The 16,680-nt window shown below is 42.1% G+C and overlaps 1 protein-coding gene across 2 annotated transcripts in view; it reads left to right on the plus strand.

Annotated features, from left to right (window-relative positions):
* The window catches only part of LOC112117866 (FYVE and coiled-coil domain-containing protein 1), an 80,239-nt gene that overhangs the window by 34,296 nt on the left and 29,263 nt on the right, over nucleotides 1–16,680 (plus strand). Inside the window, exons 9-14 of one of the 2 annotated variants that reach the window (XM_026646043.1) lie at nucleotides 329–421; nucleotides 1,213–1,331; nucleotides 3,636–3,803; nucleotides 6,794–6,943; nucleotides 8,264–8,469; nucleotides 8,852–8,996. In XM_026646043.1, coding sequence (XP_026501828.1) covers nucleotides 329–421; nucleotides 1,213–1,331; nucleotides 3,636–3,803; nucleotides 6,794–6,943; nucleotides 8,264–8,469; nucleotides 8,852–8,996 — 881 coding nt within the window. The remainder of the gene's footprint in view (nucleotides 1–328; nucleotides 422–1,212; nucleotides 1,332–3,635; nucleotides 3,804–6,793; nucleotides 6,944–8,263; nucleotides 8,470–8,851; nucleotides 8,997–16,680) is intronic. The other variant, XM_026646044.1, reaches the window with a different exon arrangement.

Consider the following 16,680-nt stretch of genomic DNA (forward strand, 5'->3'; position numbering starts at 1 on the left):
TTGTACTTTCAACACAACATTTACATGTTTAGCAAGTTGGGCCATTTTTGTTATGGCCCATAATAATTGCCTGAAAAACATCATCTGACTACCACAACGGGGGACTTTTTCCATGAATTAGGCCCCAAGTTTCCTGGGATGGTCATTTGAATTGGTCTGCCATCAGCCACGCAGAGGGCCAACTTTATCCCTGTTGTAACTCCATTATAATTAATGGATTAATTTGGCCCAGTATATTTTAATTGTCCATGCTGCATCAACAGTAAACTTTAAAACTGGGTGATGACTTTTATGTGAACTCTAACAAGTGCTTTATTGACTACACTAGGCTGTCAGTGAAGAATGCGAGAAAGTAAAAGAGCAGCTTGAGGAGCAGAAACGACAGCTGTGTGCTGCAGAGGAAGAGATTGCAGAGCTTCACGTAGGTGCTTAATCTGATTACAATAAAGAAATGTGCTAAAGTATTTGCATCAATAGTCACTTGTGTTAGAATTTACAAGGCAGGGGACTTGTCTGGTAGCTGGCTGGGAGCCTGAGAATGCACTTGAACAAATAATAGACATGCAGGTCAAAATTCTCAGACTAGGGGGAGATTTTCAAAGGCACAAATAGCAGTTAAATACTGAGGTTCTCTCCCCCTGAACCAGATGACTTTTACTTAGGTGCCTAAATACAGATATAGGGGTGTACCCAAGTCTGAAAATGTTACCTCTAAAGTTTAGATAATAGAAGGTGCTTTTTCACTTCCTTTCATATTTAACTCTGTTTTAATGAAGAAGCCATAAACTTGACATTTTCCCCCTCATGATAATGTAGTTTCTTTTAAACTTTTTGTTTTCCTATTTAAGCACTTATTTCAGACTGTGAAATAGTTTTAAATACTGATGTGGTTTATTCTTTCATCATTGTGTTTGGTACTTTATTCTTTGATAAAGAGACAAAAGCCACTCAAAGCCCTTCTGCTGTGGCTAATAAGAATTACTGGCATGGTTTAATACTTTACAATTGATCCCTTATTCAATGTGACATAAGTAATCAATCCCCAGTACACAACTTATAGTGTCTGATTATTCAATAATAATGTTTTAATTAATGGTTGGACTTCTTAAACTCCCCTATCAAAGCATTGTTTGGGTGACATAGTAACTAAGTTACAGTTGATACAGTGATGTTTTTGTATGTTAAACAGAAATATTTCTATTATTGTGCTAGGCTGTAAACACGGATCTGTCTAGCAAACTGGAGCGTGCAACAGAGCAATTGACTGAATATGAATCCACCAGGTTAAAAAAAGACGAGGAGGTGATGTCGCTGAAAAAACACTTGGAGAGGTTAGCACTTTGGTTATTTCACTTGTACTGTTTGTAAGAAGCCAAACAGGAGATAAGTCATCATAGTGTGTACACCATATTGTTGTGTACAGTATATGAGACAGGGGAGAGAATACATAAATATTGAGTAGGAAACGTTAAGTGGCCTTTCAGATGAAAAACATAGAAATTACACAGAATACAGCTTCCCTTTGTTCACTTAGCTGATGTTCTGTAGTCATCACATTTCTTGTTTCCTTTGTGAAACTATTCTACGTGTTGCTAGGCTTTGTAGCATGGGTTAGATGCAGCATTCAAAGTCCAGCAATGTTGACTGCTGTTTAAAAGAGGACTGGAACATTTGCACTGCATTTTACATGGAGGGTGTGTTTTATTTTTGCCCCTCTGTGGTGTCTCAAGAGTAAAGTAAGAATTGCTGTTGAAGGGAACACACTCTGCAGCTCTTGCTCAGGCAGGTCTCCTATTGAGTTCAATGGGCATTTTGCCTGAGTAAGGACTTGGTGACAAATACTGGCACTAAATGATTTTGCAGCACAGAGCTGGGAGGACAAAGCCAGCCTGGCCTGACTCCAGGGCTGTGGATCTCTGCTTGGATCAAGAATGAGGAGAATCCTTTCAGGGATGGCTGCATAACACCTACATGGCCACCAAACTCTGCCCCATGCCTTGAGGCAGGAGTCTGTGACTCTGTCTCATTGGGCTCTGTGATTGCAGCTCTGGGAGGGCAGGTCCCCCTGGTTATCAATCAGCTAGATGAGTCCAGAGGATAGTCAGCTACGGAATGGAGCTGGCAGCTGGAGAGTGCACAGTGTCCATCAGGGCAGTTCTCGCCATGGAGACTGCAGGTAGGGGTGGGAGGACACAGTACTCCCCAGGATGCTTCACACCCCAATAAAAGTACAGATATTGGGCCATATGCTCAGCTGGTATCAATCAGTGTTGCTCCATTGGGGCAATAGAAACAGCAAGTCTCAGAGCTGGGATCTGCAGTCTCAGGCTCGCTCGATGGCACTAAAAATAGCTGTGTAGATGTTTGGGGTTGGATTGGAGCTTGGGCTCTGAAGCCTGGGGAGTGGAGTGGGTTTCAGAGCCCAAGCCCAAATGTCTACATGTCTGTAGTCTGAGCCCCATAAACCCGAATCTGTAGACCTGGGCTCTGAGACGCGCTGCCCTGGGTTTCTGCTTACTCTGTAGATGTGCCCTCAGAGTCCTCATTTGTATGGAGAATCTGCCCCTCAGCAACTTGATGAGCTCTGGTCATGGAGCAGATCTGCACTGGGCCTGACCTTGTGCAGAGCTGTTACCTGGAAGTAAGGAGCTAATGCTTATCTTGCTCCCATGTAAAAGAGAGTTGAGTTATGGAGCCTGAATGAGGACTTCAGAATCGGGGCCCTTAATTCCTTTTTCAGATTTCTGTTTGTACCCACTCTAGTTTCTTACAACTAAGTGTGCACTAGTTTCTATTTTGTGGGCCAGATGCTCATCTGGTGTCAACTGAAGTAGTTCCATGTATAAATCAGTGTCCACTGATTTCAAAACTGAGTGTCTGATCTGGTGAGTTCATTCCTTGTGCCAACTGGGAGTCTATTGATTAAGTTAATTAGACTGTAGTCTGTCAAGTTTACCATTGAGACTGTGAGTAATTCTCTAGTTTTAAATTGTTCTATTGACTGAAATTAATACACCAGAAATCAACTCAAACCTCATTAAGTCTTTCACTCTGTCCACTTGAAATCTGAGGCAAATTTGTCTGAATGAGACTCTCAAGTGAAGTCATATTAGCAGAGCTTGTCAATATTTCTTGTACTCAGTGGTAAAGGGTTTTTAGCTCCTTTGTAAATTTTTTTGTTTTGTGGTACTGCAAATTAATAGCATACTTAGTAGACCTTTTGTGAACTTGTAAACCACTGATATGTTTATACTCTGGATTGTCCTCTGTGCCCAGTCTGCAGGGGATATGGGTCTTTACAGACTCACCCAGAGAGCCTTGGCTCTTAGCTTAAGCTGTAGCAGTTCATGCTACCTGGTTCAATCCCTGGTGTGCAGCCACGAGGGCAGCCATCACAAACACAACTATGAAAAGGGAGCAGGAAATAGTACCCGCATCCCCAGAAGTTACTAATTGTCAAAGGTGCCCACAGGTAATGTATCTATGCACAGCTTCAAAAGTGTCAAAAAACTAAAGCACGTTGTTCTATATAATATTGTGTTCACACTGAGAAAGAGTTCACTAAAACTACAGCTTTCGTCAAGATAAATGGCAGAAGGCACTTCTTTAAGAACAATTAATTTGCATTTAAACAGGACCCAAAAGGAAGTTGACAAAGCGAATGAGCAAGTCAAAGAGTACGGTGACAAACTCAACAAGGCGACAGCAGACAGAGACAGCAATGATCAGAAGTTGTTGGCCGAGCTAGACGATCTAACTAGAACAAAGCAATTCCTTGAAGAACGTTTGATAGAACTTCTCAGGTTGGTATTAAAAAAATAATGTATAGGTTCTATTGTGGAGGATTTTAAATGGTGCTGTGTGGAGAGATTAATCTTTTATTCCTGAACAGAAAATAAATGTAATGGCCAAATTCTGTGACACAACATTGGGAGTGAGGTTAAATGGTTAGGGCACATTATGAAAAGTAAAATAGACAAAATGTGATCTAGCTCTTTCTCTGCTTGTATCTGTTTTGCAAAGTCCATGTCATTCTATATATAGCATATGTTTTTCCCCCTCCCTCGCCAAAAATGTTTCAATATTTTTTTCTAGCAAATATTTATCTCCAGTAACCATCACTTACAGAGAGCACCTTGCAGGCTGCCCTGGATAAGGGACTGGGCTGCGACCAAATTGTTATTCAGAGAACGATGCTGACTGGTGCATTGTGGGGAAATGGAGGGTGAAAAATATGAGAAAGGCTCCGCCCATTGCTCACCCATGCCTCATTCACTCGCGTGGTTGCCGGAGTAATAGCTCAGCAGCAACTGCCGTCCCACCTACATTCTGATCCATAATATGGGTAGCCCAGGCAGGGAAGCAAGGAGTCATCTCACCCCCTTAATCCTCTGTCCTGGCCCATAGTCTGGCCCACGATTGAGCCCAGTGTGATCAGCCTTTAAATAGCAAACCCAACAGGCAAACGCTCAGCTGGTTTAAATTGGTGCAGATTCATTGAAGTTAATGGGTGCTGACAAGTGTCACAACAGGAGCTGCTGGATGCATCCCTTTTGGCAATCTAGCCCTTATTTAACTACTAAAGGAAAGCTTAGCAGCTTTGAAAATCTGGCCCCAAGTGACTTGCCCAAGGTGACACATGCGATCTGGTGCAGAGCTGTAAACTGAACCCAGCTCTCCTGAGTCCCAGTCCTGTGTCTTAACTACAGACCGGCCTTCCTCTCGAAGGAAGACTCCTGTAGGCTCTCTATGTGTATCATAACAATTCTGGAGTGAACGAGACAAATACAGATTGTGGTTTATGTTAAAAAATGGATGGTTTTGTCTGTCAGCAAGCCAAGTGCTGCAGACATGCTGACATAACTTGCAGATGTGCAGCTACTTCAGTTAATGGTGTTAAATTGCCATTACAAAATAAACCATTTGTTAAATAGCAACCAAGTACTAACAGTGGTTTCTCACTTCTGATCTATGTATTCTTGTCTTCACGCAAAAGCTTGTGCGTGCTGCAAAAACCTCTCCACCTTTACTAGATGAAGAGTGAAAACCCAGTGCAGCTTTAGACATAAACTGTTCATCAGAGGATCCTTCTACAAAGAAGTTCCTTTAACTGTGTCATTCCTTTCCTGAGCCATTCTATCTTCCTGAATCTGGTTCAGGAGTAGGAGCTAATACTGGAGTTCTTGCCTCCTTTTAATCTGAGAAACCTACAGCAGATATTTCTCTTCCAAATATTGTCACAACTTTCAAAAGTTTATTAGCTCATAGTACACAGCCAGGGCATTAGCACATTCTTCTGATCAGGACGCACAGAAGCTTTTGGTATTGTTCAATCATACAAGAGAATGTGGGTTTTCGTATTAATGTCTGTTTTCTTGGCCTTTCCAAGGAGTTATGGTCTCAGCTGACATCTGTTTTTAAAGTGCAAGAAGACATAAATCTATGAAGTCACTGAAAAAAAATGAAGTCCTTTCTTTATTACCTTTCCTGCATCTGATGGTGTTGGTGACTAACAATACAGTAGGGTCAAGATAGGTAGCATTTCTTTCTCACTTCTTGATTCTTTCCAGAGGTCAGATTCACAGGTGATGCATAAATGAAGACTCCCTTATGCTAATTTAGAATCCCTTCGATCTCATTACAGCTATTTACAGGTGTGTAAGAGAGTCTAAATTAGTGTAACTTATATACTGAGGAACCAGAAGAAGATGTAATCGAGAGCAAAGTTTGGCTCACATACTTAGCCCTTGATATCACTTAACATTTTCAAAGAGTGTCTAACCATTAACTAATGGATCCTCATACACCCTGTGATGTACATAAGTATTACCATATTTTTCTACAGATTGGTAAACTGAGAAACAGAGATTAAATGACATGACCAAGACCTCAGAGCAAGTTAGTGCCAGAGCTGAGACTATAACTCCTAACTCCTAGTCCTTCCCTTTGGCAAATATACAGTGCAACCTCCCTTGTAACTAGGGTGTAAGATTCTGCTTCTATGCCCAGCTGCAAAAAGTTGAGCTAAGATGTCAGGTAGTGATAGGTGTTGTGAGATGGTTAGCGCTGTGTTGTTAGCCTTTGTGGTTTGAGGTCTCACTTGACAGTTTACCTCAAGTGCTGCAAAACTTTTTTGCTGTTGAGGCACCTCCACGTCAGAAAGCCTAAATTCCACACGATTGTACCTAACCTTTGAGGGTGGACTAATGCAAGAGGGAGTCTCGACCACATCCTTTCAAAGGATGACAGAACACTTCAAGTAACATGCACCCCCCCCCCCCCAATTCTGTCCCCAGGCAGAATTCTGGGGGGGTCAGCTGCAGGACAGCTCTCCTCACTCTCCCACAGAGCAAACCATGTCTTACAGCTACAGTCTGATCCAGATGTGCTTCTGGGATATCTTTGATAGAACTCGCTGCAGTAAGGAGAATAATGTGCCTTCAACTGAAGCCTTCTAGGCATTGCCCATTGAGTGCAACTTAAAATTAAGTGCACACTTAAGTGCTTTCCTGAACTGGGGCCATGGTACTGATCCAGTATGGCAATTGTTATATTCTGAGGTTCTGTCTGCAAAGGCCAATCACACCTTTTGGTGGTGTATATACATTTGTAAATCCCGGTGTAACTTAGTTAAAAGTGCAGGGAGTGAGCTATTTCAGATTTGTGTACTTCAGAGTTAAATAACAGCACTTTACGGTATAGAGTTTTCTTCCAGGAGCAGAGTTGAGATTAGTTAAAAACAAACAGTGATGTTTCTAAAATGGATTGCTCTTCTTTACACGTGTCTCCACAGGGATAAGGATGCCCTTTGGCAGAAATCAGATGCACTGGAATTTCAGCAGAAGCTCTGTGAAGAGCAAAGATGGCTTGGTGACACAGAAGTAAATCATTGCCTGAGCTGTCAGCGAGAGTTTACTTGGATGATGCGCCGACACCACTGCAGGTCAGTTTCTTGACCTATGACACGTTATATGATAGGTTCCATGTAAAATATCCAATGTTTCAATATTATACATTGTTATAATATGTATATTATATGCTGTCCGCACTTGGTATATGTGCTTTTAAGAATTGTTCAGTACGATGGTACTGTTATTATTTTATTACAGTACTGACCCAGTCAGGATTGATGCCGCATTGAATTAGGTTCTATACAGACATAACTTTCACTACTAAAAGATATGTTGAGAAACAATGACTCTAAATAGCAAGATTTGATTTTGATGTGGCCTGTTCAAAAAATCTGACAGTTGATTGAATTATTTGCTGCAAATTTTAACCCTTTGCTATTTGTGAATTAATAGTTACATGTTTGTGATTTCTCCAGATATATTCACAAAGTTTGGATGAAAAATTTCAGGCAATGGGGTGGCCTGTGACTGTTTCACTCTTTATTCATGATGTGTGATTAGTCACTTAATCAATGACATTTTAAAGTCGTAAATATCGGGTCGTGATTAGTTAGTAGCTAATAACTTACTTCTAGTATGATTTTTCAGATGAAGAATGATTTTTACTAATGTTTGTGAAACTTGCAAACATTTTCACCAATACCCAGTGGTTGTCTGAATACTTATGAAAAACAGCTAGTATTAAAACCTAATGAATAGCAGCAAACTGAACTGAGGTCTTTTCATCAACAAACTCTTAACAAATCAATTAAAAAAACTATTTGACTGATTCTTATAATGACCAAATATCCTTGGGTAGCTCTCTTTCTGACTCACAGAAATCAATATTTTATATTGCTGCTGCTTCCCTTTTTTGGAGGCTGTGCAGCTTATGCAGTGAAGGATTTAGGTTAGGGATGGTTTGAGTGAATATCGATACGTGGCCTGTTTTTACTCCCATTAAAATGGGTGTTTCGCCATTGACTTCAATAGGAACAAGATCAGGCCCATTGAAAATCACTAAATATGTGTTCTTTACTTGTTGTAGTCTTGTTTGTAAATAGTATTTTTAATTGTTTTTACCCTCTGGAAACTTCTGTTCCTGTGTAATTTATTTTTATTGAGACTATAAAGGAAAAATGTGCCCCTCTGAACATTCACGATCCAGTAAGTCTTTCTGAACCTTAAAAGGCAGAATTGTCTGCATTGTGATTTTTGCCATGTAACCTACAAAAAACTTCATGCTTTCCCAGGGTACATGACCTTTATGACCAGAACCCCAAGCACTGTCAATGCACATCTTACCTAATTCTATTTTTAAGCCATCGGTGTAACATTCTCATACCTTTGCATTTGTTCTTTTTAATTTCTAGACTGTGCGGTCGCATTTTCTGCTATTACTGCTGTAACAACTATATGATGACCAAACACAGTGGCAAGAAGGAGCGGTGCTGTAGAGCTTGCTTCAATAAACCTAGGGTGATCGTGGATTACACGGATGACTTTGGATCCCGAGCCAGCCAAGAAGAACCACCAGCTCTGCTAAATTCACCGGTGTCTCCGACCCAGGAAGGTACAGGTTAGTTCTTTTCATGTGCAAATGTGAGATAAATGAGATTATTGGGCTTCCTGTCAGGGTTCATGTGGTCAAATCCTGCTCAATTTACACTCTGTGCAACCCCAGTGATGTTAATGGGGTGTAAGTCCAGGCGGAACTTGTCCCAGAGTAGTTGTGGAGCTTGTTAGTATATGTTAATATTGATAGATCGATACAAATAGCCATGTATATTTTAATGCAAGTGAGTCACCCTGGAGAGTCCCTCTAGCACTTGCAGTATGTGAAAACTACTGTATAGGCAGAATAATGGTCCAGATACATAAGCTCTGTTTAAAAAATAAAAACACTGATGCTGCCTGTTACGTTATGACTGCCTTTCTTTTGATGTACTTTTATGGCACAGTTACAAATGAAACCTCCAAACCACCAGATGATGCAGTGTTTGATATAATCACAGATGAGGAACTGTGCCAAGTGCAGGAATCTGACTCTGTCCATAATGAAAGTCAAGCTGAAGTAGAGTCTCTGGACCAGAGTGACACAGATCTGTGAGTAAAACACTGTTTAATTTAAAACTGGAGCCTCATTTTACGTTTTTCCTGTCCATAAAGAGAAAACAGACATTCTCAGTCATATTGAACTTCATTTTAGATTAAGAGAACAATACAGGGGAAAACCCATAGCAAAGTCCAATGTTTCTCTTATGACAAGCTTTATTGAACTGAACATAAAATGGCTGCCTGTCTCTGCACACAGCAGAGTCTGTAGAGTTATAAAGATACAATACCCAGAAAACAAAGGAACAACAGTTATATAGGTAAATCTCCCACACCTTTTTTTTCCCCAAGAGAAAGTGGAAGCACATACATCATAGTGTAGATTTCAGTCACTTGTTCCATCTACTCCCGCATAAATCAGCAGTAGAGAGGAATTGATAGATTCAGGGCCGGCTCCAGGCACCAGGCACCCAAGCTAGTGCTTGGGGCGGCACCTGGAGGGGGGTAGCGCGGCGCTCCGGCCGCCGGGGAGAGCGGGGCCACAGCTGGGCTCGCCGCCCTGCCCCCGGCGCTCTGGCCGCCGGGGTGGGGGGGAGAGCCGAGCCCTCGCCGGGGCTCGCCGCCCTGCCCCCGGTGCTCTGGCCGCCATGGGGAGAGCCGAGCCCCCGCCGGGGCTCGCTGCCCTCCTCCCAGGGCTCCGGCCCCCCCCCCCTCTGGCCCCCCCCCCCCGCCCCCCCCCCCCCCCCCGGCTCCGGCCGGCCGGAGGCTTTTTTGCCTGGGGCAGCAAAAAAGCCAAAGCCGGCCCTGGATAGATTGTCTCTTTTAATTTACAAACTTAATATTGCATTAATATATTTTATGCCTATTTCTAAATCAATTAAAAGTTTCATTTTGTTTCAGTCATTTGAATATTAAGAACAATATCCAAAGTAAAATATATATTTACCCCAAAAATAAATGTATACAAAGGTATAGGCTGTCTGTTCGCTAATATTTCTTCCTGACAAAATTTTGAAGTCTAATTTTTATTTGTATATATTTCAAAAGAAAAAAAAATGTATATTACTGTAACCCTTTACCCACATGTTGTTCCTTACTATCAGGGAAGAAAAATTGTAGTGACAAATGTTCTCAATGCCAGGTTAAAAGCAGCCCCAAAGTAACAAGTCTGTGGTTCAAAAAACAGATCTAGATTGTTTTGCCCTCTATTGTATGATTAGTCCCTTGTAAACCACACTTCCTTGCTACGTGTGTCTAAGGTAGACTATACATGCTTACTTATCTGGAACAAACTATGTTTAAATTCTGGCTTTTGTTTCTCAGCTAGTATACTATGCTATTTTGCTAATATACTATGCTATTTAATTACCCACCACCATAGCATCTATGTGCCTGCAATGTCTCAAAGGACCTTGAAGCATTTACAGATATGCGTGAATTAAGCCTTGCAACTCACCTGTGCGTGGGCATTGTCATCGTTTTACAGATGGGAAAAGTGAGGTGATGCAAGTTTTCCCAAAGTCATATGATGACCTTCATCATGATTCAGCGAAATAGGATTGTAAGGCATCTTGAATTAGGAACCCAGCAGCTTTCACTCCTGTTGGCCGAGGGAAGCCAGCGATGCAAAATGTGAGCCCTTGGGAACACAACAGTGAGAGAGAGCATGTGAGCTGTGAGGTTAGGATCGGGCTCTCTGGTCATCTTGCTGTCAGCCTCTTGCTGAGGAAGCCACCAAAACTGTAAGACCATTATTGAAGGCATCTGGATGTATCATTAGAATTCTGCATACCCTGTGGCAGTGTTGTTATTCTATCCCCATCGTTCACAGTTTATAGATAAGAAAACTGGAAAATAGTCTTCTACTTTATCGCTTTCCATAGGCTAGTCAGAACCATTTATGCATTGCCCTTGATTCTTTAGTATCATGATCTTAAAGGGCCACAGGGTGGTTATCCTTTGAGCTCAGGGCTATTTCAGTCTCTCCTCTCTCTGTTTACTCTAGCCCCTTACCTCTGCTTAGTCACCCCTTATGAGGTCAACAGATAAGGATGGTAGATCTCCCCTCCTACGTATAACTGGGATAGAGAGGGAGACAGAGATCTCCCCTTTGTCCCCTCCCTTCATGTGGGTATTGAGAAAGAGCCTGGCTAATGGGCCTTCTTCCAGTGTAAACCAGCAGAAAACAAGCTGAACTTCAACCTGCTTTTAGCACCGATCAGCACACTAAAGTATTTATAGACCACATGGTCCCATGTGAAATTTGAGGTTCTCCTACAAACTGGAGGTCCTTCTTGGCCGTGGGTTCTGTAGGTACCCAGGACTAGCTCTAATTATATATATATAAGATCTGCTGATCAGCTCCACCTATGTATTGCCTGCAAAGACGGGTACTAAATGTTAGTCAGATATAATGCATTTTGCTACCTGTGGGTCATATGTGAATTTTTTAATTATTCTGTGGTTTTGTGCTCTGAAAAGATACTAGAACATGAACAGATAGCACTGCCTTTTACAGCGCTAGAGATTTCAGAGCTACCTCTGTGGTGAGTGAGATACGTGCACCAGAAATATAGGTGTCACAGTCAAGCCTTTGCAGCACAGCTCAGCAAACATAAACCCACAGAGCAAATAAATATGGGGGTTTTGAGGCAGGAAAGGCCAAATCTTTAGCTGGTGTAAATCTGTACCGCTTCATTGACTTCAGTAGAGTTGTGTTGATTTATACCAGCTGGGAATCTGGCCCAAGCTGTTTATCAGCAGACTATCAGATAGAAAAGAGCAGAAATAATATACCAAAGATTTTCATTTTTAACCACTAACAAATTTTATATCGCTGGGGTAACCATCAAAAAGAACTGTGACAAGGAGGTCAAACATTAGTGACATTTCAAAATGGATTGAAACTGTAGGTAGTGAAATACTGTCCCATACAGTGTCTTGGAAACGTACATATATTTCAAACACTGTCTCATTATGCTGAGATTCTGTTGCAATCCCCTAAAATAATTAGTTCTGATATCATCTATATATTATTTTATCTTCATTTAAAAACTCTGTTCCTCAAATGCATAAAGATGAACAATCCCCGTTATTTTTTATTTATTATTTGTTTAGTGGCAACATTTGTTAATTGTTTCACACTGTGCTGTACGATACAAAGAATAAAGACAGTTCCTACTCAGCAGAGTTTATACCTTTAGTTAACTGGCTTGTAAAAGCAGGTGTGGACATTTCCCAAATATTTGATCCAGAACTGAGCTCAGCCTAAAATGGACCACAAAATCGTATGTCGTGGTACAAGCATTTCTTTGTGGAGGGTCCACACTAGCCTTTACCAATATGTTAGCTCCCTAGACTTTATGGGCAATCAGTTATCTTGAGATTAAAAACCCTGGTGCAGGCAAACCCTAAGTGTTTGCAAGGTCCTAAAAGATGAACACACTATTTCACCCAAAGGAAACAAAGGCCAAATTCATCCCTAGTGAAACTCCATTGAAATCAATCCACCTCAGGGCTGGATTCACTTTTAAGGTATTTAGTTTAATATAGAAAGACAAATAAGGGCCTGATTCTCCACTTCATTACACAGTGTTACACTGGTGCGATGTCACTTTCCTCTGGGGAATCACAGTGATGTAAAACCAGTGTAACAGTGGAAAATCAGACCCTCAATATTTTACTGGCCTGATGGGTCTTCTGTAGTGCTGTATGGGACCTGATAGAGTTGGGCAGCGTTGCAAGTAGCTTTAGAAATGAATTTTCACACTGGAAATACCAAAGTATATAGATGAGAAATAATTTGCTTAACCAGTAGCTTTATGTATTTCCTTTTGCTATTATGCAAGATGTCTTTACTTGAGTGACAGCTTTCTCCTGTACAATGAATGGATGCCTGAAAATCTCCCTTGTCATGTGAAAGACAGCTATTCAGGTCTCAATCCTAACTGCAGACAGACCCTTGCAAAGTCAGGGGAGTTCTGCAGAGGGCAGGGGTCTACTCACATGCATCTAGTTGCAGAATCATTCTCAGGCAGGGCCTGTCTTTTAATGATATGTGTGCATAGTGCCTAGAGCAGTGGGGCTTGATCTCTGAATGGGGTCTTTAGGTGCCACTGCAAAACAAATACATTATTATCATGATGATGATGATGATGAATTATGTGCTAAGTATCACTAGAATTCATCCTGCAGCAAAGGAAATCCCCACAAGGATAGGCAGAATGTTAAGGACTGTGTTTTTATTTGTCTTCATGTTTGGGTTTTTGGTCCAATAGTCACATCCAAATAAATATAATATTGGGCCAGAACCATGCCCTAGGTTCCTGCTGGAAACAGTCCACACCATCCTTCACCTCTGTTCTGCCAGTGACCTGGAACTAGCCAGTGCAGCTGTGGGGGGAGGGGAAGCCGACCCAGACGAAGGTTGAGCCAGGTTGGCTGTGAGAGATGCTGATTCAGCATCTTTCCTAGGCAGCCTCTACAGACAACGCTGTGTGCAAACCAGGCTAGATTTTAAAGCTTCCTTACTCCAGCAGAGCAACCTAGGGAGGGGGAAGGTGGTGATACTGCCACAGCCTTACTCTGGGTGTGAATCTTTCCCCTACACCCCCCCACCGCCCGCTCCCGGTGTAACTGCCCTGCTCGGTGCTGGACATGCACGTTTTGCCCAGAGAGGCAAATGCAGCCTGTTGCCTCTTGCAGCAGTATAGGGCAAGAATTGTGGCTTACTTGTTTTTGTCTGCCCCTCTTTATTTTCTCTGCCTGCCTACCTGCCTTCTATTTGTTTTCCACTCTCCCTCGTAGTCACATTGATCCTGCCTCCGCAGGTCTTTCCTTGAAATGATTGTCAGTGTCATTTCATAATACTGAGAGTCCTCCTTTCTCACTGTGCCTGTTGGTCAGGGCCGGCTCCAGCATTTCTGCTGCCCCAAGCAAAAAAAAAAAAAAAAAAAAAAGGCCGCGATCGCAATCGCGACCGGCGGCAGCAATTGGGGGGGGAAAAAAGCCGCGATCGGCGGCGGCAGTTCGGTGGTAGGTTCTTCGCTCCTAGAGGGAGTGAGGGACCTGCCGCCCCCGAATTGCCGCACGTGCCGCCCCTCTCCCTTGGCCGCCCCAAGCACCTGCTTGTTAAGCTGGTGCCTGGAGCGGCCCTGCTGTTGGTTCAGGTCACATTCCTAATACTAATGGTGCTTGGTAATGATTTCCAGAACTATTTCAAAGGATAAACCACCTGTTGTGCCATCACAGCCTGATGCAAACAGGATTCAACTCCCTAGTTGTAATTAGGAATGAGGACCACTCTCTTGGTGTTATATTCTGCTCTCATTATGAATCTGGAGTAACTCCATTGAAATCTTAAGTGAGAAATCATCGTAAGTTTAATATTCTGTCTGCCCCTAGCAGCTCAGGTTTTGTTCATTTGTGTTTTCTTTTTGTTTATTTGTTTTTCTTTGTTTTCTTTTCTAACTTTTAAAATTTTTGATATGTGACAGTTTATATAGTGTGTCTACAGTGAAGGCTGGGTTGGAGTTCAGCACTATATTCGAGTCAACTGGGTAACATCTTGTGTTAAGTTTGATTTTCCCTTTAGCGTATGGTAGATATCATAAGTAAAGTACTGCAGTGATAGGATCAGGTAGGGTTAGGTGATGTAGTGGTTAAAAATGTTTTGTCACCATCTCACATTGGTAGCATCTGGGAAACTACACCACTGCAAAAAATTGCTTATGAATTTTCATAGTGTAATCAAAGCCATGTAGGCATTTTTTTCCCAATATTATCTTCAGCAAATGTCTGTTTGTAGTTCAATTTAAAAAGAACAGCAGACTTCATTGCTGACAGAACTGTAGTCACGCTTTTGAAAGGCCTGATTTTGTTCTTGGTATGAATCAGGAATTAAATCAATGTAAAGCTGGGATAAGTGGGAACAGAGTAAGGCCCTGTATCTTTAGATATTGTTTTGTGTGAGAAAACATTATAGGCTATTAAGATAAACTGTTGATTGTTCTGTTTAGGGAGTGTGTAGCCAAGTAAAAGTTAATCAGGGATTATATTTTTTTAAGCACTCCAGGCATATGTTATAATTTAACAATTTGTTGTGCATCTTTATTCATGATTTTATTTTTCTACTTTAAACATTTTCTTTTTTTTATAGAAAAGTTGTTGGTAGGGCTGAAGAAGTAAATAACAGACATCCTGTAAAAGCGGCTGAGAAACAGACTATGAAACATAGAAACCTATTTGTTTGTTAACACCTTCTTGACACTGGCATTTGTGGTTAAGACAGCGATCATTGTAAGGCCATGTCTACCCTACCATTATAACTTCTTTTTAACCAATTCATGACAATTTTTCCTCACCTGATTACACAACCATGACTGACTTGTGCCCACACAGCTGCTTTATTCAAAACACAACCATATATCTGCACCCTCCACGCTCCCTAGCTTAGTTTGTATCGCTGTTTTCTCACTGCATTCTGGGAAAATCTGAGCAGCTGTCTCATAGGGAACAGAGCACCTTATGTACATGCACAAAGTAGGGCATCGGTAGCATGGTAGGGAAGTGCATTCTGGGATGCACAAAGACTTAGGAGGAAGGACGGGATGTTTATATGGATCGCAAGACTGTCTAGAGTTACAACAGTTAATGCTAATGTACGGGGAGACTTTGGCAAACCAGTAAAGTGCCTAAAACCACTATGGCTTTTTGTTAAAAAGCAACCTAGTCAGCAAGCTGTAAATTGGCCATTCAGCAAACTCAGCTTGACCAAGGCAGGAGGGGAGGGGGTTTTGGGGTGCCACAGAAGGGGCAGCTTGACCCCGCGTCCTTCCTGATAAGAATTGTGTTGAAGTTGCTGATACATGCATTTTAAAAGAGCAGGAATGTCTATTGGGGTCTCAGAGCTGCAGACTCTGGAAAAACCCACACCTGGTTAATCAATAATTAGAAGGAACCTCTTGCTTGAAACTGAAAGAACCCCGGGTAACACTAAGGGTACGTCTATACTTACCTCCGGGTCCGGCAGTAAGCAATCGATCTTCTGGGATCGATTTATCATGTCTTGTCTAGACGCGATAAATCGATCCCGGATCGATCCCGGAAGTGCTCGCCGTCGACGCCGGTACTCCTGCTCCGCGAGAGGAGTATGCGGAGTCGACGGGGGAGCCTGCCTGCCGCGTTTGGACCCGCGGTAAGTTCGAACTAAGATAATTCGACTTATAACGTAGCTGAAGTTGCGTATCTTAGTTCGAAGTGAGGGGTTAGTGTGGACCAGCCCTAAAAGAGTACTGGAAGGGTTTAAAACCTCATGCTTCAGGGTGTATATTAGGAGGAGACCTTCATGGGGACAGATTATCCCACATCTGCCTGCTATAGGGTTTATTGGGCCTTCCTCTGGAACCCCGCCACTGTTGGAGACAGGATACTCAACTAAATGGATCATGGGTCTGATCCAGTCTGTGGAGTCCAATATTTCTATGTAGAAACTGGGACCAGCCAAACTGTCTACACTGGCACTGTTATGGGGTGATATGTACTGTTGTGTGTGACAAAATCAAGTGTTTTATGCTTTGAGTTTTTTTGTTAGAGAGACTTGATATTTGTTTGAAGACAGATTATTATTCTGCTGTGACCACAGACATCTCACTCTGCCTTTGAAGGCAGACCGGGACTCGGAGGGATCAAAGAAAGGGAAAACACAGACAAAAACAAAAAAAGAATCACATGAAAC

The sequence above is a fragment of the Terrapene carolina genome, unplaced genomic scaffold, assembly GCF_002925995.2.
Source record: "Terrapene carolina triunguis isolate 2854851 unplaced genomic scaffold, T_m_triunguis-2.0 Scaffold34021, whole genome shotgun sequence".
NCBI lineage: Eukaryota > Metazoa > Chordata > Testudines > Emydidae > Terrapene > Terrapene triunguis.